Below are 23246 nucleotides of genomic sequence, written 5' to 3'. Positions count from 1 at the left end.
AGTGGCTATGAGTCGGAATCGACTCAGGTTTTGGGGGGTTTTATAGGAGACTGTGATGTCAAGCCTTCATTTTTCTGTCGACTAGTATTGCATTACCAGTCTCGTGGGGTGCCTGGGAAATCAGACGGAGGCAGCAGTTGCCAGATCTGTTTCTGAATCTCATCCCATGTAAATACGAGGATCCATGGGAAGCCAGGAGTTGAGATGCTTAGGAGAGCTGTACAACAGGAAAAATGTTGCACCCCCCTCCCCACCCATGGATAGTCTATTTTCTCTGCTTCCCTTTTCTCCCCTACCCATTCCTGCCTTTCCCCCTGACCATGACACATGCCCTGGTGGTGCGGTGGTTAAGCGCTTACCTGCTAACCAAAAGGATGGCAGTTTGATTCCACCAGCCACTCCTTGGAAATCCTAGGGGGCAAGTTCCACTCTGTCCTACAGGGTTGCTGTGAGTTGGAATTGACTCGACTGCAACGGGTTGGGTTTGGTTTTAGAACACATGCACCCCAGTACAAACATCCAATGACACCTCCCATTTTTGTTCAAGGTTGGCCAAAGTTCGTGACAGGTCAACCCTGGAGAACACTGAAAACCGCTGAGCGCAATGATGTAGTGAAGTGATGGACGTGGTGCCGATGTACACGAAAAACAGAAGATACGGAAGCAATCCATGCCGACAAGTGACTGAAGAATATGCGGACACCACAGTAAGCGAGGTCAAAGTAGTATGCTAGCGACCAAACGCAAAAACATCAAGCTGAAACAGATCAAAGGCATCAGAGAAAAAAGATATAGAAAAGAATCACCCGTTTTTATGCTCTAGTGTCCACACAAATCATTGGGTCAGGCCAGTACAGAATCCACGCAGAGGTGCCGTGAACGAAAGGCCTGGTCATCTACTTCCGAAAAATCCGCCATTGAAACCCCTGTGGAGCACACCTTTATTCTGACACACGTGGGGTCGCCATGAGTCGGAACTGACTCCGCGGCAACTGGTTGATTCGTAACATGTAACACGACCAATGGAACATGTAACCCACACACGCTGGTGCCCATGCCAGCTGAGTAAGTAATGGGGTGAGTGCGTGTGTGGGTGGAAACCTACTCTTTCATGCTCTTCTATCTTTGGAGCAAATTGCCAAGCTAAGTGAAGTTCATGGGTAATATATGTTTCTTTTCCAGGGAGAATTATTTTTTTTCATTTCAAAGTTGTATCATTAGGCCACATGGTTCTTCTAAGTAAACTGCTAATTTCAGTTGAGAAATACACACGTATGTAAAATATGTGGTATGCTATCTGGCTTATTTTTCTGACTACACGGAGGCAAACAAACATAGGTGGCCATATTCCAGGTCTTCACCTGGGACAGCTATTGGCTCCTGGACGGTGGGTTTAGATTGATTTTTAGCTCTGTTTTTCAAAATTCTCTGCAATTAGCATTCAGTGCTTCGGTGATCATACTGGAACATCATTTTCTAAAGCGTAGTTTCAAAAACAAACTGTACCATCTTCTTGAACTATCTTTCCTAATTCTAATTTGAAGAATAAGCACTTACATATTTGACCTGCAAACTTTTTGATGCAATTCTTTAGAAAGCAATGAAACGAAATAATTATAGTCTGAATTATGGTCTACTTAATAAATTGACTCCTGAGTTCACAAAAGCTGTAGTAACGTGTTGTTGTGTGCCATTGAGTTGATTCCGACTCCTAGCGACGCCACAGAATAGAGTAGAACTGCCCCATGGGGTTTCCAAGGCTGTAATCTTTTATGGAAGCCGACTACCACATCTTTCTCCCTCAGAGTGGTTGGTGGGTTTGAACAGCCCACCTTTTGATTAGTAGCCTGGCCCTTAACCACTGCACCCCCAGGCTCCTTTGTGGTAATACATAGCTTGTTTATTCAAATAAAAACATGGGATACAATTTATGCTTAATCATTAAACTGCACAAATCTCTGCGTCAGCTAGCATTTCCTGGAATCTGAATCCCAGCTTTAGAAACAAGTTTATTCCAGCAAGTTGGCAAACTGTTGTTTTGTGCCGTTGATTCCGACTCATAGCGACCCTAGAGTTGGCAAACTAAGAATCATATAATAGGTTTATCCTCAAATCAATGTTCTCTATTAAATACATTTTAAGTTTACCATTTTTTTGGGAAAAGAGGCACTTTTTCCATCAAGTGCTTTTATTTTCCTGTTAATTAAATATCAAAGGGTGCAGTGCAGGAGAGAAGCCAGTTTGTAAATTGGTTTGTCTGAACTTCTGAATGAGAAAAGCACTCTGCAGGTTTGCTGTAATTGGCTGGTTTTTCTAGCTACCTCCTAACAAATGATGCACGCTGCCCTGGACAAAGCCTAAACCCTTGACCCCTAACTGCACTGTGCCCTTCTGGTCTTCAGCTAGGAGCCCCAAGCACCAGTGTTTCTGCTGAGATAGGAGAGCATTAAACAGAAGACCAGGAATTGTGTATGTTCACACAGACGCCCAATTCCTTTCAGAAATGCTCTGTACACTTGGAAATATAAATACTACTGAAGAATGATCTAAATTCCTGATGATGCCAATTTGATGGCACATTTCATAAACAGGCAGGATATTCAGTCTTGCCTTGCTTCCGTGAAATGCTAGATTGCTGCTACAGCTTAATAAAATATTCTCTAAATGCCCAAAACAGAAGAGTTTTGTTATAAAATGAATACATAAAAGCAGGACCCAAGAAAGACTCGGGCAATATCCACCACAGGAAACACTTGGGGAAAAAAAAATTTGTTTTTTTTTTTCCTTTTTGTGGATAGCCCTTTACTGCCCCCTTTTGCATTTGAACATCAGAACAAGTTTCTCCACGTGCCTGCTCTGAAACCAGAGAGACAGTGGGGCTTAGCTATAGGGTATAGAGGACTAGGGTACCAGATACTGCTGCTTAGAGCAACAAGTAGTCACCTTAAAACTTCAAGCAACTGCACCACTATTTTCTCCTCGGCCTTAACCCTCCAAGAAGCAAGGTAGTAATGGGAGGCTTTAATTCAAATGTGTAGGTGTGTTGGAACAATTGCCTCTTTTCACAGGTGCCCCTTCTTTCACACTTTTCTAAAAAATGAATATCTGCAACATGAATCTGATTTATTCAAGGAAAAGAAAAGGGGCATAAAAGCAGGCTAGACAATTTGGGACCATTAAAGTGTTATAAATCCCACAGCTCAGAGTGGGGCGGGAGGGGGTGTACATTTCAACCTTCACACCAATGACAGGCAAAATCTTCTCAAGAAAAGGAAAGATGAGAAGCCCAGAGGTTCAAACTACTATGAGCCTATAGGCCCAGAAACCAGTTTAGCAACTCTCTGATGTGAGGCATGACAGCATCTGTGCCTCTGCAGCTAGGGGCGAGGTATACACTTGGACAAAGTGAGAAGACTACAGTTGAAAGTTTTATTTAAAAAATTCTAATCTGCGGAGCGACAGACCAGCAGGCCCATTTCTCAGCCCAATGACCTCAACTTCCCTGTGACAAAGTCTGCGTGTGCTGTTGTGTACACTTTTATTTAAACGTAATCCATTTCCCTCTGTCATTCTACAATTATCTTACAAGTCAAAATAATATTAAATTTCACAGCCTACACTGTTGTACAATTGGATGAAAACTGACTCCTTTTGATCTTAATCTTTTTTTTATTTGCGATACAATGCTCACAACACTGGTGGCGAGAGTGAATTTTAGGTTAAAACTCTCGGACATATTCTCATAATTTAAATTTTTTCCAGAAAATAACTTTTTTTTTTTCAATTTTTATCTGTATCATGATTTTCACTGTAATAAAAACCTCTGTGTCACAGAAAGGGAGCACACACAAAGAGCTGAAGTTGAAAAAATATAACTTCAACTTGTATATTAATTACCTATAAGACAAAGTTAAAATTAAGTGTGTGATGAGAAGGTAAGGAGGAGACAGGGAAGCTAGATTAACACAAACAGAACAATCAGAATGGAAATAACAAGAATGCTGACACATTAGGACTAAAGGTAAACAATGCCACTGGACAATATGTATAAAAACTGTTGTTGGCGAGTAGATTCTGACTCATAGCGACCCAATAGGACAGAGTAGAACTGCCACGTAGGGTTTCCAAGGAGCTGCCGGTAGATTCAAACCTTATTTGCTCTGTAAACTTTCACCAAAAATACAATAATAATGAATTCTGTGACGTGCAAATATCATTGTTGTATCTTCTTTCCACAAGTTAGCAGAGATTACTTGATCCCTGACGTGAAATTAAAAAAAAAAAAAATCCAAAACAAATCGTTCCATGAATTTCATAGCTACATAAGGCAAAATTTGAGGATGTAAAAACGAAGGCTGGGATGCTCTAGTTGGCATGCACACTGAGAACGTGAAACAGGGACTGATCTCATTAATGCCAGACTGTGTCACGCTGGCTCTACCAGGCCAGCTCCACGACTAAAACAAGTATTTCATAACCTTTGGAGACGAGAAGAGTTTGCAATATTCTCTCCCAACTGTAATTTGTTTGTACCTGTACTGTCTTGTTTGAAGCCAGGCCTTTAGCAAGAGTCTATAAAAGAAGGTGGAACTCTTGTTATTTATAGGTGTGACAACCTCCTCCCCCCGAAAAAAAAGTGGCTTTTATATAGAAAGAAATGCAAAGGGCATTTCCTGCTGGTTCTCTGTTGTTTTAGGTATGTGTTCGAACCCATCTGGTCATTTACCTGAGTGAGAAATAGCAGAAATGAGAGGCATACGTAAATCATACCGTGAACGGCCTGGCATTAAAAAAAAAAAAAAAAAAGCAAAGAAATAAAGTTAAAATATATCTCAGTTCTTAGTCCACAGCAACAGTATATACTCTAGAACTTAGGTGTATGCATATCTTATATCAATCCTTTCTCTTCTCACTCCCACCATGGTTTTTTTTTAATTTCCAGGAATTTTGCCTATTTAGATGAAACAAATTCACCCATGCTTTATTAAAATGGAAATTCCTCCCCTGGTGTGGGGAAAACAGCATTATGAGAGAATACACTCCTGTTCTTCAAGGTCAAGTCTGAATCCCGGGACAGATGGTCTGTCTTACTTTCCTGTTAGGATCTCCAGCACCTGCTCAAGTGCCTTGTATACAGTGAGTGCTCAATGGGTGTGTGTGTTAAGAATGAACAAATTAAATGAAGTATGAGACAAAATTCTTCTAGTTTTCTCTTCATATGAGAAGAAATGCACCTTGCTGTCAAGTGTAACAAGCCTAGCAGCATAATTTGTGAGGATGTTTGCAGTCGCTTCACAGCCGATTAAATGGCTGCTCCAGACAGGAGGAACGCTGCCTTCTAGACCCATCCTTCTTCCCAGGCTCCAGAGAGGGGTCCAGGATAGGTCTGCTGTGGGTGTATGGCAGTAGAGACATTTTTCTGCACCTTTCAGGGGCTCTGTGATAGCCTACAGGGTAGGGGAAGAGAAGGGGGACGAGAAACGAAGCAGGTTACGAAAGAGAAAGGTCTGCACTGCCAACACTAAAAAGATAAAGTAGCAATATCTGATTGGGTTATTCATTTCCCTATAGATAATGCCAAAACTGTGCATCTTTTAAAAATGTGAACTGTGCTACATTGTAACTGTGTGGACAACAGACTTTTTTTCCTGCTTAGTTACCATATGCTGCCTAGAATCACCTTGAGCAGAAACCAAAGTCACACCAAAGGTTAAATACTATGACGTTGTTCAAACAGGATGCTGCTGAACTAAACTGGGGCTAATTGGACACGAAGAAGCTAAGAGGATGCAATGGTTCCCCAAGATGTAAAAAGAATCAAGATATGGTTGCTGGAGTGCTTGGTTTATAGGTAAGCAGGTGCTCAGCACCGGTGAAAATACTAAGGTGAGATTGCTTCATTATGAAGTCAAGAGACAGCCATATAACGAAGAGAGTAGGCCCCCCAGTATTCGAGGCATCGCTTCCCTAAACAAACCACTCCAAACTTGCAGAACATCAAAAGCCAGATGGGCTGTACTGAATGAATCCACAGGCAAAAAGCCAGAATCCCAGTTTGCTGTAGAAATAGGCCTGGACTTGATTTGAGTCTTCTCAGCTCTGACAAGCTGGAAGCTGGCACAGATCCTAAAATCCAAAATAAAATGGCATTTAATTGTGACTAGACTCTAAAAAAGATGTCACACTATACCTCCTTGGCTTGACACGCACTCAGCATCTAACCACATGGAGCTCTCCTCAAGAGTCTAACCGCTTTTTCTCCCAACAAGGAACAATTTTTTTCTTAAAAGGACAATGTTAATGGTCAAAGATATAATACTCAGTAAATGCATCAATATTACGTGGTGTAATAAATATTTAACTATACTTTAAGGGCTAATTGTTATCCTGTTTTCATTGGCCACACCCTATTACCTCGCAAAGGTTCAAAGGATCTACGCAGAATTGGATATCTATCGTAGGAAAGAGACGATCATTCAAAATGGACAACTAAAGAATCATAACCAAAGCTTTTTTTAATCTACCTTATACGTATTGCTTTGAACAAGCACCCCCTTGATTTAGTTACAAGATAACTAATTACTCCATAAAACAGCATAAGAAAGGCAGAGCAGTTCAGAGAAGCGAGGCTACAACCAGGATACAACAACCCAATGCCATCGAGTCCATTCCGAATCACAGTGACCCTATAGGACAGAGTAGAGCTGACCCCATAGAGTTTCCGAGCTTGCAAATATTTAGAGAAGCAGATTGCCACATCCTTCTCCCTTGAAGCAGCTGGTGGGTTCGATCTTTCAGTAAGCAGCTGATCGCTTTAACTACTGTGTCACCAGGGATCCTACAGCCAGAATAAAAACCAAATAAAAAAAAACCAAACCCACTGCCGTCGAGTCCATTCCGACTCATAGTGACCCTATAGGACAGAACAGAACTGCCCCATAGAGTTTCCAAGGAGTGCCTGGCAGATTTGAACTGCTGACCTCTTGGTTAGCAGCTGTAGCACTTAACCACTACACCACCAGGGTTTCTAGAACCAGAATACCTGGGTTCAAATCCAGAATGTACTACCTATCTGCTTTGTGACCTTGGGCAAGTTAATGAATTAATTTGTGCCTCAGTTTCCCCCACTGGTATTATGGGAATAAAAGTACCTCGTTTATCTGGTTATTATAAAGATTTAATGAATCAGTATTTGTAGAGCACTTTAAAAAAAATTTTTTTTTTTTTTTTAGAACAGCTGGCACACAGTAAGTGCTGTATACAACTACAGTCGTCCTTCGGTATCCACGGAGGATTGGTTCTAGCACCCCGGATACTACAATCTGCAGACGCTAAAGTCCTTTGTATAAAATGGCATAGTGTTTGCATATAACCTACACACATCCTCCCACATACTTCATCTCTAGACTACTTATAGGAGCCCTGGTGGCACAGAGGTTAAAGCGTTTGGTTGCTAACTGAAATGTCAGCAGTTGGAACCCACCAGCGGCTCTGTGGGAGAGAGACGTGGCAGTCTGCTTCCATAAAGATTAAACCAAACCAAAACCATTGCCATTGAGTTGGTTCCAAACCATAGAGTAGAACTGACCCATAGGGTTTCCAAGGAGCAGCTGGTGGATTCGAACTACTGACCTTTTGGTTAGTAGCCAAGCGCTTAACCACTGTGTCACCAAGGCATTGGAAATACTACAGGGCAGTTCTACTCTGTCCTACAGGGTCACTATGAGACAGATTTGACTCGATGGAGGTGGATTTTTAGTGGGTAGGTTACTTATAACACCTAGTACAGTGTAAATGCTATGTAAATAGTTGCTATATTGTATTACTTAGGGACTAATGACAATAAAAAAAAAGTCGTCCTTTTTGTTTTCCCCCAAATATTTTTGATCTGTGGTTGGCTGAATCTGTGGACGCGGAACCCGCAGATATGAAGGGCTGACAGTATTGTTAAATTACGTCCACTGGTTCAGTAGGTTTCTAAATACGCAATATAACATTAATGAATTTTTGTATTCATTCAAGGGTCCAATCTCCTATTGTACTGTGGACTAGAATATACAAAGTGGATTCAACACAGCCCCTACTCTCAGGCCATGTTTGAACAAGGGCATTCAGGAATGTAAGGGTTATAATGAAAGCAGCAAGAGTATGCAGGCAAAGGAGAGAGTACTTAATTTGCCAGTAAAAGGGAAATAATAATAATAATAAAAAGATAGATTATACAGCAGATAAGGCTCACACGAATCTTAGAGAACAAGTATGTTTAGTAGGTAAACAAAGTGAAATATAATATCAGAGTTCAAAAGGTCAAACTGTTCTGTTATAATCTTTATTGACAGAGAATTTTCATTTATTCTGTATTTGTATGTGAAAAGCAAAGAGGACTCTAGCCAGACGCATAGTAGATATTCAATAAATCTTGATTAGTAATAGCGACATTTATTGGTTTGTTGTGCCAATAAATGTCAGCTGTTATTAATAGCTGAGCTAAGCTCTGTAAATATATTTCATCTTGACCACAATTTTATTATCATTTTATTTAGCACTGTTACATTATTGACCCCATTTTAGAGATGGGACTACTGAGAGACACAGAGGATACAAAGAGACACAGAGGATCCCAAAGTTACATTCAATCTGGGATTGAACACACGCAAATTCAAAGGATGGCCTCTTAACTACACTAAAATAGCAATTTCCCCACTATGCTGAATTGCTTTGCCCACCCATTATGCTCATTTTGAAAACAAATACAAAAATCCCACAAATCAAGTCTGACTTGCGGCGATCCTATAAACCAAACAACCCAAATCCATTGCTGTCGTGTAGATTCCGACTCATAGCACTAATTCTGACATGTGAGTTATTTTATAAAGGAAGCTAAGATCAATACGTTATGGCAGGGATATTGCCCTTTTACCTGCTAGCTAAATACTGTCCCCAAGGTATTACGGGCAGATATACGAAAGGATATAGTATGTTTATAGATATACACTTTATAGACGCCGGCTACCTTTAACTGAAATTTAATACTTTGACTTGCTTACTCTTTTTTTTCAGATATCCACTGTGACATTGCTTAAAGATGTCCGTTGTCTTTCAAAACTCAAGATTCTGCTCCTCAAGGCTGCTTTCTTGACTACCACCTCCCTCCAGGATGAACGCCATCCCTTCTCCAGGGTGAACACTCCTACTGTGCGCCACACCATGGCACCCTGGCTCCCAGCGTGTTTGATTCCAGCAGGGTTTCCCTCTACCAGCCTTTGAATTTAAGTTACTTGAGGGTAGAGACTGTTCTTTTTTATATTTTCGGATCCTAGTAACGGGCCTAACAGCTGATAAATGCTGGCTGAAAGAATCAATGAATTATTCACCATCCTGTGTACAAAAAAAAAAAAAAGCAAGAACGGGGGTAGGAGGCAGTAAGGAAAAGTTCCACACGATTCTTTCAAGATCACAATGTGGCTTTTAAATGTATGATGATCAAACATCGAGTAGTTTTCAAGAAAAACTGATCCAGAGCAATGGTTCTGAAAATGTGCTCCCGGACCAGAAGCACCCACAACTGTGTCACCTGGGAGCTTCTTAGAAATGTAAATTTCCAAGTCCCACCCTAGACCTCCGTAATCTGAAGCACGGGGGGTGGGGCCCAGCAATCCCTCCAGGTGATTCCGATGTCCTAAAATTCTTGTCTTAAGACTTCCATATGAATCATGACACAGCAGTGTAAAATGTTCTTTCTACACCCAACATCTCTCACTACAAAGCGCTTTGGGATTAGAGAGGAAGGATTTAAGGCAACTAAGTTTGGTCTATATCATAAAGAGAAGGAGCGCATTAATAGAAAACGGCGAACTTTGTTGGACGGTCCCCTACAATGAGTCCTTCTCCTACAGGAAAAGGTGAATTCAAGGCCTGTAAGAGCTTATTTTTACCTGAAATGTAGCCGAAATATAGCTCCGGTGGTTAAATGAAAAATGACATTTTCTGACTTGTTCTGCAGTTAGATACATTCTGAGCTGGCCTTAACCACAGCTGCCCTACTCAGCTCACCCATGAGGCAATTCTGACTGAGGGCGAATGTTTTCAGGCCACACAGTAAGCCAGGCTGGCTGGTGGAAAGAGAAAGGACTGAAGGAATTCTGAAGCAGTTCCCCAGCTATAATACCTGAGGCTTGAGGAAATCATTTTAAAGAACAATCTGGAAGGCAGAGAGTATGAGAACCACACAGATTAGGTATTTACTCGGCAGGGACCGTAGACTGGGGAACAACAGGAATGGAGGCTGACAGTAGGGAGTTGCACCCAAACTAAACCACACACAACTACCAGGCAAGCTAAAAGTTTAGGGCTATATAATCACTTAGGAAACCCTGGTGGTATAGTGGTTAAGACTTGGGCTGCTTACCAAAAGGTCGACGGTTTGAATCCACCAGCCGCTCCTCGGAAACCCTCTGGGGCAGTTCTACTTTGTCTTATAGGGTTGCTATGAGTCAGAATCGACTCAACAGCAACGGGTTTGGTTTTCCGGGGGTTTTTTTGGGGGGGGTGTTTACAATCACTTACTTTCCTCCAACACAAAAACACACTACTCCTACTGGTTTCAAAAAGCCGGGTAGCACTCATATCTATCCTAGGATGTAAAGGGATGGTGCAGGTGAAATGCACAGCGTCACGCTTTAGGGGCAATGGGACTTGCAGCTAGTTAAGGGTCACAAGAGCAATACAAATACTGAACTTACAGCTGGACGCAAAGAACCCGAATCTTTAAAATCACTATACCTCGGAAGCATGAGGAATTTATAGTGCTGAAAAAAATGATGTTTTCAAAGTATGGCACAACACCCATTGTTCATTCGTGGCCCTCTGAATGTATACCCGCCGCTGTGAAGTTCCAGAGTTTACCTATTCATGCCTCAGAGAATGGGTAATCGCAAACTACTAATACTTGACTACTGCCAGTTTTCCCTTCCCATTGTTTACATAATTACTAAAGAAGGGCTGAAACAACCTGTTTTCCGTTACTGGAGCTTTCTCCGTTGGGCTTTTTTTTTTTATTTTTTTTCCTTTATTTCAAATCAGCAAGTATGCATTCACCAAACCACAAAATGCTTTGGGACTAAAAGTACATATTTGGATTTATATAGAGAAAGGAAAATATTTTTAAAATGTTTAGAGGCACTGCTGGTTCTCTGCTAGAACAAGAGAAACAGGTCCACCTCACATTCAGTGTGCATGGAAAACATTTCCTAACTGATCCCCTACCCCTCTCACTGGTGTGCACCGGATCCACCATCCTCATCTATAATCCTTCTGAAATACGTTAACGCAGGTAGACCAGAAAGCCCAACGCTGGCGGATGGAGAGGAAGCCAATGGTATGGATTCTAGCATCATTTCTTTAATCACTTTAACCTTAGCTCTAACAGAAAGCTGGAGGCCAGGGCAATTCAGCTTCTCCTTTTGTCATTTGCCTGCCATAAATATGCACCAGTCTGCATCTGAAAAGCTGAAGGAGGCCGCAAGCTTGCCGGACATTTATCATGCTCTGTTCCCTGTTAACAAGCAATACTTTAGTTGAATAGGCCATTAGCAATCATTGTCAAACGTAGAATGCAAGGTGCTTGGATGTGACCAGCTTGTAAATTAGGGGGTGTCCCTTCCCTTTGATGAATCCCCATAGACAAAACGGATCTTTTGATATAGATTACTGAATTAGGAAGGAAGGCAAACCCATCAGGCACTGGCTTTGGTGTGTCTATGTACAATAATTTAAAAACGTTTTTAACCTCCAAAACATGAAGAAAATGCGGCAATCTAGAAAGCCCGCATGTTGCTGTTAAGAAAACAGCACTGAATTCCCCTTTGTAAAACACACCCAAAATGCTCTCCCTCAGGAAAGACACTTACAGTCCTTTTAGGCTTCGGTATTTTCAATGTCTTAAGAGTTCAGACGCCCCCAAAGAAATGCTAAGAGTTTTCTGTAACAGCAAATAGAAGGCAATAAAGCAAATATTTCCTTCCTGGCTTCACAAACTGCGGATGTAACTCTGCAGGTAACCCAATCATGGGCTCAATGGCTTACTTTGTTTAATGACTAAAATGGAAAGTGTGGACGGCAGAAACAAAATCCAGCTTATTTACAAGATTTCTCAGGATAGAGGGCAATCAGATTCAACAGCATGGTGGATTTTTTTTTTTTTTTAACTTTAAGCTGTGGGGCACTAACGTTTTTATAATCCTGTAATTTCCAAGGACACAGCCCATTCCGTTCAACTCAAAGCTTCAGACAGTCATTTAAGAGTGATATAGCATCTACATTAAGCCCACTGGTTTGGGCATGTTAAATTACTACTCATTTGAAATAAAACTAAATTTCCCCCTTTATTTATATTATTGTGTTTTTCCAGGGTGGGAAAGACAAAACCTACAGAAGAGTTATCTAGCTGAAGGAGGCGGACAATGTGTAATGTTTATCTTTGCTTCTCCCATGCAGGGTGAGATGGAGCTGGGTCTGAAAGATGGCTGAAATCAAAAGGTCTCTGTTTTCTTTTCAGATAACCCCAGCCCCACCTACCCCTCTGGTCTCTGTCCCTTCCCAGCGTGTCCCTGCCTGAAGCTCAAATAGATTAAGGCAAGAGCCAGAGAAGTGCCGTTAATCCTACAGAATGGCTGCCCCTGTTAGGCCAGGAGTTAAAAAGGAAAATCTTCTAGGCCCGAACAACTGCAGTGATCTGAAGTTTTTAATCAGCTCCAATCTCAATATATAAAAAAAGGCAGTCAATGAAATCTACTTTTGCCATATTATCCACCACCAATGAGCAAGAACTGAGCAGCTTTTCTTTACTGCTCTAACCATCCCAGGCCACAAGTAGGCCTTTCATACCTTCTAATCCTAGTTTCCAAGTCTGTGTGCCTCTCACAATACCCAACAGCCTGGAGCAAGGGCCTCCGTTCTTACACCCTTTTCAGAGACGTGTCATTTCTAACATCAAGCTAATCTATATGTTGCCATGGCTCCGCTCTTTATCTGCCTTTACATCTTATGAACTGCATGGATTTACCACATTATTTTTATCTGAAAGACAGAAAATGGTGGTTTTATTGCCATACGATCAGATTACTGCTCCTAGTTTCTCTATGCCTTTTTACCACACTTCAATCAAAAAGGATCAGTTTCTTTATGCTCTGTCCTTGATTTACATTACATCTGTAAAGACCTAGCCTGGGTTGTAATCCCTTTATTAACTATGGTCGGGGTTGATTTGCCTAAAAATAAAAGCAAATTGTGTCAGGCCCTTTCACTTTGTTTTTGATTCGGAACTACAAAATGGATTACTAAAGAAATCTTCAGAGTTCACACGGCCAGTATAGTACTGAATTTAAAATGAGAATTAAACAAGTTAAACAGGGGAGCCATGTCAACGGTTTACATTTTCCATCATGGGAGAAGGGCTGCATTGCTTATGTCTTTGTATTCTTTGGCTTTAGAGAGACAATGAAGCCACAGGAGTTTTTCCAAGCTGTTCGGAACACTGTTCCATTTGCTATCCTTCTTTGCTTCTTACATTCCTCCCCCAACCCCATTCTAATTCCCCCCAGAAAAGGAGTTGGGGCGGGGGGAGCTCTTCCCTGAAAGAGCTAATTCCTAACTAGAAGCTACAGTTCTATGGATCCTGCATATTTTAATCAAAATATTTTAAACAGCTGAACACTCCAATTTAAGGCTCTACTCCACTAGACAAAGACTGAGCTCATAAGCAAATCTATGTAGATGTGTATGATAAGTGACCTGAAAAACAGGTTCTTTCTGTCAGCAGCAAAGGAAGGCCCAGATTAGGCAGACATGAGTACCATTTTCACTCACTATTTTTCTTAGAAGGGCGCTGTCTTTTTTTCTTAATTTGCAATTAAATATTTTAGAAGACTAAAGTTTTCATAAAATGTTAAAGACAATCATTCCTTTAAAAAAAAAAAAAAAAGATGTGACTAGGGGCCACGTTCTGGGTTCCCTTCTCCCTGCCACTCCCATTTCTGTGACGCATCACTGCAGTCATGCTGGGATCTCAACTAGTTTCCCATTAAGTGAAGGCACTCTGGAACGCTGCTCTAAGCTACGTGTCACACTGAGGCTCCGGTGAGCTACCTAAAGGGCACCAGAGCAAGGTGGAGGGACTGAGCTGCTTTTATTGCAGTCTCCCTCTGAAGGTAACTGTCACACTGATCCACCAACCAGAGAAGCTGCCTCATTAAAGTTTACAGATAGGAGTCTCACAATAACCCCTATAAATAATGGATCAATTACTCTTCGGCTGACTCTGCTGTGGAGCAGTCCTGCCAACATGTAGCTTTCAGATGGTCTCAGGGCCTACCGCTAATGCACCTGTCTTCATACTTGAGCCTAGGAATCCGAAACATTTAGGAATGTTGGAGCATTTGCATTTCTTTGCATCACTACAAGTGTCAACAGCTTCGCTTTGTGAAAGATTTAGAACCAAGTGCTTAACAAATAATCTTAACCTCCAGCTCCTGTTACTGAGGCTTGAAGCGGTGATTGTTGGGGTTAAAAAGTGCAGTCCTCTAGACACAGGGTTCCCAAATAAACTCTCGTCTGCCAAGGAGGCTACCAAGCATGTTGTGTGATGCGGCTTTGTACTCTGCCTGGTTCAGTTGTCCTGTGGAAGGACGACAGTCCATTACCTACAGTTTATCATCCTGACAAAATGGGAGCAATGTGGATGTGAAAGTACTAACAATTCCCACCCCTGGTGCTTTGTTCTTTTCTCTCTCTCTATTAAAACCGACAAGATTAACCCAAACGCAAACTGTGGAGCACAGTTCAAGGGGCCATTCAATCAGCAGTGAATGTGCACTTGTTTACCTACAAAAATAAGAATTTCAGACACAATGGAAGGCAGGCTGGCTTCTATATGTTATTGAACGGGCTGTTTAAACAGGACTATGCTTTTTTTTTTTATGCATTGTAGTTTATTTTATCAATCTCGGACAGGTCGGTATTTATGCAGAGCCTGATTGTTGTGGAGTCCATCTATTACAGGTTATCTAGATGTTATCCAGCCATTCTTTTGTACCACCCCAAGTCAATCAATATCAGGAACTCAGTATTATGTTGGGGAAAATTACATGGGGAAAGAAAAATGCTTTGTTAGCTAAGTAGTGTGCGACATACAGGGAACAGCAACCTTTGATATGAGAACCTAATGCCTGGCTGAAATTTTCAATAAAGTCAGTGTCATTGCCTCTAAAATGCCACCTCAATACAGGTTTGCTCACTATAAAGTGAAATTCGTGTAAAAATAAGGGCTGCATATTTTATTTTGGCTTTAAAAACATCGTGCCCAGAAAAAACTGCTCTGCTTAAATGTTCTTTGGGAGTAGAAGCCAGGTTTTGCTATTCTGTGTTGAATTTGAAAGAAAAAGTTTAACCAATCTAAATGGCTACAACTGACCCAACTTTCCCAGACCCTACTGATGCAATGTGAACAACCTAGCAGCACACAAGACTTCTTTTGATTATTCCATAAACTCTCAGGGATGGGGGCAGCAGACAGCATGACTGAAGTAGTTATGGAGACGGTGGTAAATTTACAAAGGATTTTCTGGACCCTGTATTCAAACAGCTGCTGCAAGCTCCCTGTGTCTACCACCTGCTAAAAAAAGCTGACTTTCAAATGAAACAAATCTAATTACTGAGGATTGCTTCATTACAAATGAATCCTTCTGCAGTTCATAGGAACTGATGTGAAACTTCACTGCACCAGGGGTTTCGATCATTACCAAACTTAGAGAAAGGTCTTTCACATCATTCCCCCAGGAAGAAATTTTCTGATTCCTCAAGCTAGCACAATTCAGCTGTGTACTTTGTGAAACAGACCTTTTCCAGGGACAAATTATCCAGAAGCCTCCAGGCAACCCACTGTAGCTGAGAATTTGTAAAGAAATCCTCCTCTTGAGGATGGGACAATCACCACTGCAGCCTCAGGAGTGCCGGGAGGCAGGTTTCACCAAAATACAGGCCTCTATTTTTTTTTTTTTTTTATCTAGCTGGTCTACTGAGCCCTGGTGGACTAGTGATTAAGAGCTATGACTGCTACCCAAAAGGTTGGTAGTTCAAACCCACCGGGTGCTCCTTGGAAACCTCGTGGGGCAGTTCTACTCTGTCGTATAGGGTCGCTATGAGTCGGAATCGAGTCAAGGGCAACGGTTTTTTAGTTTAGTTTTGTTTCAGCAGGTCTATAAATCTCTGACCAGAGCACAGGGAGGAAAAAAAAAAAACTTTCAGGATGGTGAGTAAATGTTAGTTTTCATCCCGCCCCCCATCCAAGAAAAAACTACCAAAAGAATGACTTCTAAACATTAGGTTGAAATAAATATTGCTCTATCTTTTTCCCTCAAAAGGTATTTCTAACTCCCCTCCCAGAAACACAAAGACTGCAGAGTTAATAACGAAAGGTGGACATCCAGAGTTAATCGCTGAAGGGTTAACGAGAATTCCTTTCCATTAGATTTAAGTATAAATATTGAATCTTGATAAGAAAAAACACCAGCACCCAGAGAGAGCCCCCACCAGTGAAAGTGGAAAGCAGAGCAGCAGGCAGTCTGGAAGGGGGGAGGGGGCGAGGCCTGGCGCCGCGAGCGTTGCGCATGGAAGAGTGACCCCTGTAGGCACAAAGCGCGCACTGGCTCGGGCCTCGCTCCCGCCGGGCTCCCCCGCCAGCGTCCCGGCTCCAAGGCCGCTGTCTCCTGGACGCCGGGGGCTGGCGACCGCCCGCAGGTCCGGAGCCCGGCGCTTTCGGCCATCACCAGGTGCCTCACAATTTGGGCTTAGTGGCAAAAGCTCACCAACGTGGTGTACTTTCTCCGGGAACAGAACACCTGATTCTTTAAAAAATCCATACAGATTAGGCTACTTGAAAGGAGATTGGTATTAAGTAACCATAAATACGAGCAGCGTTTGAAAGTGCCATCTCAGGTACCACGCGAGAATTTCTGTTTAACCCGGTTTACAACTGTGACGTTTCTCGCCCGTTTAATTGGGAATTCTTGGCTAGTATTTTGGAGAACTTAAAATTGACCGCTTTCAAAAAGGCTGGATAAAATTCCTTAATTACGATGCGGTTTCTAAATCAGTCCTTCGCCTCTTTACCCCTAAATCCATGCCTGACCTGCTGAACTTCAATAAAGCCATTGATTTTGTCTCTAATATTAAAGACTCACTTCAGAACTAGTCAATGTCTCCATACTTCTACCAAGTTTCCTAAAGCTAAAATCCCATAATTCTGCAAAACATTTTCTGAAATGTATCCTGAGAATGAGGTAATACACAATACTGCATGCAGAGATGATTAATTACGAGTATGGCCGTTTATATTCAGGAATGTATCGCATTTTCTAAATTCTTAAATTTACATTACTTTCGTCACCCAAACTGAAAGTCGCTCACTACAAGGACTGCCTATCTTCCGTTTGATACGTGACAGTCTGATCCCCAAAGGTCCAATTTCTGCCCAGTTAGTTTCCCCAAACGCCAAGGCTTTGGGAGCAGTGTTTACTGGGTAGTACCCTAAGCTTTTAGAAAATGCCTTCTTAAAATCAAGTCGACTATCTCGACTGCAGAGTTTGGAGCCGCTGATTTATAAATGAACAACCCAGTGCGCCGGGGGCTGAGATAAGAAACCTAAAGCAAGTCCCCCGGTCAGGGGGTTCAGGGGGGCGAGGAGAGGGCTCGCCGCCCGAGTTCTCTCACCGAGCAGGCGAGCTCCTGGCGCGCCCTGGGGCTGGCGGCGCCACGACGAGGCGCGCGGGCTTCGGGCGCTGCAGCGCCGGTGGCGCAGGGAAACCAAGGGCTCCCCTTTCCGAGGGTCGGCTCCACCGCCCGCCCTGAGAAGCCCAGGGACCGCGCGGTCGAGCGCGTTTCTCGGAAGGGCCACATCCCCGCCTTTCTCGCCAGCCCACCCCTCTGCTGGAGCCCGCCGGCCCCACCGATTCGGCCGGGATTATTTGTGATCACGTTCTTCGTCCTCTAAAAGAACCGAGGGTCAGGTATCGCCATCGGACACCTTCCCGGACGTGACATCCGATCCGCCAGAGGCTTTTAGCGCCGGGGAGTGCCTGGGGGAGGGCGCCCTTTCGAGCCCGCGCTCGGGCTCCAGAGCCAAGCGAGGTGTCTCCACCTAGTGAAATGTGGCGGCGGGGGTGGTGCGGGGAGCCGGCCGAGGCTCCAAAAAAAAAAAAAAAAAAAAACCTGGCTCCGCAGCGCGGCCCCTGATGTGCGCGGCCCGGCGGCGGTAGGCGCGTCCGAGCCTCTCCTCCCTCCCAGGGGACGCGGCGTAGGGACCAGGGCTGGGACTCGCGGAGACCGGGGGACGCTGGCGGGCTTTGGGGAGAATCGCGGGCGCAACTTACTTGGAGTTCGAGGAATTCCAATAGATCGGTTCTAAAACTATCGATCTGGACATCGCAGTTCTGCATAAAACCATCAAAACTCCCCAGCAGTACTTCCACACGGAGTCCCTCCTCACGGCCATGGCCACACCACTCCCAGCTCCGCGCGACCTCCGGACCTCGGAGGGGCGGTGCGTGGGCCCGCTCTCCCCAATCCTCCTGGGCACGAAAAAGGGGCACCAACGCAAGGCCCCGCGAATCCGGAGCGACCAGGGGCACGATCGTCGCGCCCAGCCCGCTCTCTGCGGCTCACTGAGTCCTCGGGACGCGCTCGCCCTCCGGGGGCTCCTCAGGGCGCCAGGCGGGAGCCGCGGGAGCCCACGCTCGGTGCGCGGCGTGGCGGCGGGCTTGGGGCTCCGCGTCGCCGCGCCGAACGCAACTCGGACCGGCGACTCGCGTGCGAAGCCAGGGTGCCAGGCGCATCCACGGCGGCGCGCTCGCGGGCGTGCAGAGGAACGCGCAGCGCGCTGGGGTTTAAAAACAAAAGGCAAGAAGAGGCGAGACGGCCGGCGGAGAGGCAAGGGGTGCTGCCGGCGGCGCGGGGCTCGGCTGGGGGGGCGCTCCGCCCCGAGAAGGGTGGCGTCCACTATAGATCCAGAGGGGAGGGCAGCGGCCCGAGTCCGCGGGCGACGCGGCGGCGCGATCCCATCTTCCAGTCCTCAGGAGGGAGCTCGGCGCTCGAGGCGGACCTCCGGGACGCGTAGGAAGCGGCCCGATTCTTGCCGCTCGTCAAGGACCTGCGCCCCGCGCCCTCGGCCCACGGATGCGGGAAAAAAGGGGAGGCTCGGTCGTGGCTGGCGGGCGGGCCCCGGGCTGAGGCCGCTCCCCCAGCTGCTGGCTGCGGCCGGCCGGGACGCTGAGCGCGTCTTTGTGTGCGCGGTGAGTGCGCGCCCCGACCCGAGGGCTGGGCGCACGGCGGCTCGCTCCGCTCCGGCCGCTCCCGGCGCCGCGCGCGTCTCCGCGGAGGAAAGTCGGCGGCCGGCGCGCTGTCAGAGCGCTATAAACGCGCGGCCCCGCCCCGCGCCGCGCAGCGCATTGGCCAACCTCGCCGGGGCGGCGCGCTGGTTGGCTGGGCGCCCTGTCCTTCGGCCGCCGACATTCGATCGCGCAGAGGCGGGGCGGCCGGCTGACAGGTAAGTCCCCGCCCCCGCGCCGCGTCCCGGGCCCCCCGCGCCCCAGAGCGCAGCAGAAGGGGGCGCGGAACGCGGGAAGTCTCCCTACCGTCCCACGGGCGCCGGCCACCCGTTAGCACGGGTCCTCCGCCAGGTCGCCTTGGAGACCCTGGTGGGAAAGACGTTTAGAAAGAGGAACGGGCCGGAGTGGGGGCTGGAAAACGTGGCAGAAAGCAAGGGGCGACCCCTCAAAGCCTCACTTTTCCTCTCTGCGACCCTCCCTATGGCGCATTCCTTTCTTCCTACCGTCCTGCCTCTGTTTTCTGGCAAAATTTCTAACGTCAACACGCAGATAAACGAGAGGGCAAACTTTAACTTTTGCAGAGTTGAAGGCGATAGATTTCCTCTTGAATTTTCCTTCTGAAAGGTTTTTTCTGATTTCTGTAAGACTTTTTTTTTTTTTTTTTTTACACCTCCCCCACCCCTCGCGCGCACACACACACCCTTCAAGGCGCCTGGCTCCCTTTGCAGTTTCTCACGATGCCCCTTAATGATGGGTTTCAGAATTTGCTCTGTGACAAAGCAATCAGCTCGGAGCCTGCCTCAGTCAATAGAGACTGGAAATGCAAAACGGCTTCAAAAGGACTGGGCGACGGAATTCGCAGCAGAAAATTAGGGGCTCTCCACTTGGGTGTGAACATCTTCGCCCTCCCCTGTCTGTCGGATTCTAGGTCACTGTCTCCCCGCCAGGCTTCTCTTCCGCTCCACACCTGTCTCGAGCCGGCAGCACGGGCTTAGCTCTCACTGCACAGTCCCCGCCAACGCCAGCCAGCCACGGCTTTCTCCTTCACCAGCCTCGGTGGGCGCTCAGGCCTTCCCGAGGGGGATCGGGGGTCTGGAGAGGGACGAGGACAGACGCCCGAGTGTGGCATAGAAGTCGATGCCTATGCTTGTTTGCAGTGCTTAAAAGACTCCGATGAAGAGGAAGCAGGAAATTCTTTATGACTTGGATTCTCTGTTAAGTGCTTGCCTGGAGAACAGCTTTGAAACTCCTTGAGGACCCGGAGGACGAGCTCAAATCGCTGATTTTCCACGGACCCACAGCGCCCACTAGCGACCATTTTTACTGCTCCGTATCCTGGGAGCGCAATTCCCGCAATGAGTATATTGCGGCGTCTTAATCCAATCAGAAAGTATAAAAGATTATGTTTTAAAAGAGCCAACTGCAGGGAGGACGCGGTTGAACTCAGGCACAGTACAACCGTGAAACTCACAGCTTGAGAAAAATTAAACAATAAAATATAGCTGGTATACCCACGACACGTGTTTTAAAAATCCTGTCCACGTCAGGATTTCTTCATGTTTCAAACCCGAAGCACCGGACAGTATTCCTACAAATTGTATTTCTTTAGTCAGCCAAATGATCCGCTCAACTAAATTTAAATGAGAAAATACACGTGGCGAAACACCTCGTTAAGGTACCGGATCATTTTTTTCACTCGTTTTCTTTTCAACGAGTGAATCTTTTAAATCCTTGAGGATTTTTAGAGTGTGTAAACTATAAGTTTTTTGAAACATCCATGTAAATCCATTTCAGCTGAGAGCGTTAGAATTTTATAAAGACTAGTTTGTTAAGATTGAAAACGCTAAGACGTGCAAAATAAACACTCATGTTTTTACAAATACGTCTTTAAAAGGGAAAACTTCTTTCCCCCATAATTGCTAGTTTCAAACAAGCCTTCAATTTGAAGAATGAATTTTTTCAAAAATGCTCATAGACGATATGCTGCTTCGCAGTCACCGCAAGATTTCTAGGAAAGACCGAAAAAACAGGAAGGGGCAGGAGGTAACTTTATAAAAGAAAGGACTAGTTTTTAATAAACTTAAAACATTTAAGGAATTCATTTGAAATGTAACCAAGTTAGCTTAATGATCTTTTGAAAGAACTGAGTATCTCAATACAGAGCTTCGTATTTAGCGAACTTCGTGAGATTTGTGACCTCTTAGCTCGCTACATCCTCTCAAGTAAAAGAGGAAGTAAAGGTTATCTGCCTTGTCTGAAAATAGCCGTGGCTTCCAAAACTATAATTTTCACTAAATCAGGTAATCTCACATCCAAAGCATTTTATCTTGAGAAAAATGTAAACGTACATTTTAAAATCGCTTCCTTTTAAAAGTGTGTATTTGACCCAAAAGAATCCTACACGGTGACTCCTATTGTATAACTCCAGTGTGTGAATATGCATGACTTACTTTCAGTAAATAAGAAGGAGTAATTAATTAGGGACCAGTGGTAGAGACTATCCGAGGGGCATTAGCAAGCAATTCAAATTTCCACTGCTGTTTAGCTATTAATTTGGGTAATTAAAAGCATTATTGTACATGTATCATGCCAGGCTAAAAAAACCCCCAAAACATCATATTGGACGTGTACAAAGGACCATGTAAAGCAGAAATTCTAAAGCACCCCAAAAGGAAGCAGCAATCACATCGGTGTAATACTCCCCAGATTTGGACTTTATTCACAATTCTAGAAGTTTGGTTACTTTTGAAAACCTGTAATTTTACCAGGATGTATTTAACCCCACATCAAAAAATATTTTACTTCAGCATAATTATTTATTCCAGTTCAGGAGCAAGTTTCTAAATGTCAAATTCATAAAAAGGTTGGAAATTTCAGATAAAGTTGATATAATGTTGAATGGGGTGGTAAATATAAAAGTTAGATAATTCCAGTTAAAGAAAAAATAGGAGGGCAATATATTTTGCATAAGAAAATGCCCGATTATGGTCCTGCCCCTTTTGAATTCCTAAGCATGTTTTGGTCTTTAGAATTTAGGGTTATGGATTCTTATATTATTCCTTGTAGTATTCCATTCTAAGGTGTTTAAGAAACATACTTAATGTAACTTCTGTAAGTTTTATCTAAATGTAAAGCTGCAGAGAAATTACTGAAATCTGATATATGTTGATTAAATGTTGTCAAAGATAATGAATGTTCTATGTGGCTATAAGCCTCTCCTAAAATCGTATTCTTTCGCTTTCTGGCACTGTAGTTGATTTCATAAGTCACTGAAGTTTTTAGAACTCTTTGGTCTATCACATTTTGCCCAAATTACTCCCGAGGGAAGACCTTTCTGACTCAAAGTAAAATAAGACTTTTTCTTAAAATTAACTTTGCTGCACACCCCTCCCCTACTTATCTGCTTTAAAATGTAGATGACACATTGAAGTATCTTTAATTGTAGCCTACATATTTATGAATTTGTCAGGAAAATTATTAGTTATTACATCAGGCTCTTGGTCAAAAGAATCCTTTTTCCTTGTAAGAACAGTGACAACGCATTACTCATGGACCATAACACCATGTTTTCCACTGGTCGTTTTCATTTTGCTCAGTCTGCCTTTTACAGCATTATCAGGTGCAAAACCAGCATGTTGGGGAAAGAATCAAGGAATGGGTTCAACTGCACCAGGCAAGAAGTCCTCTTTCCTTATTTGCAAACCAAGAGCTTTGGAGGACCAAATTCCAGTCATCCCATTCCAAGCTGAATTAGGGTGGTAGAGGTAAGCCAGCTACCTGTGCATTTTTCTGATTTTTATCACTTACTAATTCCAATACTTCAGCCTCTCTAAACATGATTCCCACCTTAAGGGCTGATACGATACA

At 44.2% G+C, this 23246-nt stretch overlaps 1 protein-coding gene across 1 annotated transcript in view; it reads right to left on the bottom strand.

Moving 5' to 3' along the window:
• The window catches only part of EFNB2 (ephrin B2), a 48446-nt gene extending 29326 nt beyond the window's left edge, over positions 1-19120 (bottom strand). Inside the window, exon 1 of the mRNA XM_003413973.4 lies at positions 18426-19120. Coding sequence (XP_003414021.1) covers positions 18426-18547 — 122 coding nt within the window. The 5' untranslated portion in view covers positions 18548-19120. The remainder of the gene's footprint in view (positions 1-18425) is intronic.
• Positions 19121-23246: the final 4126 nt, after the last annotated feature.

The sequence above is a fragment of the Loxodonta africana genome, chromosome 23, assembly GCF_030014295.1.
Source record: "Loxodonta africana isolate mLoxAfr1 chromosome 23, mLoxAfr1.hap2, whole genome shotgun sequence".
NCBI lineage: Eukaryota > Metazoa > Chordata > Mammalia > Proboscidea > Elephantidae > Loxodonta > Loxodonta africana.
This window is presented reverse-complemented; position numbering and strand designations above follow the sequence as displayed.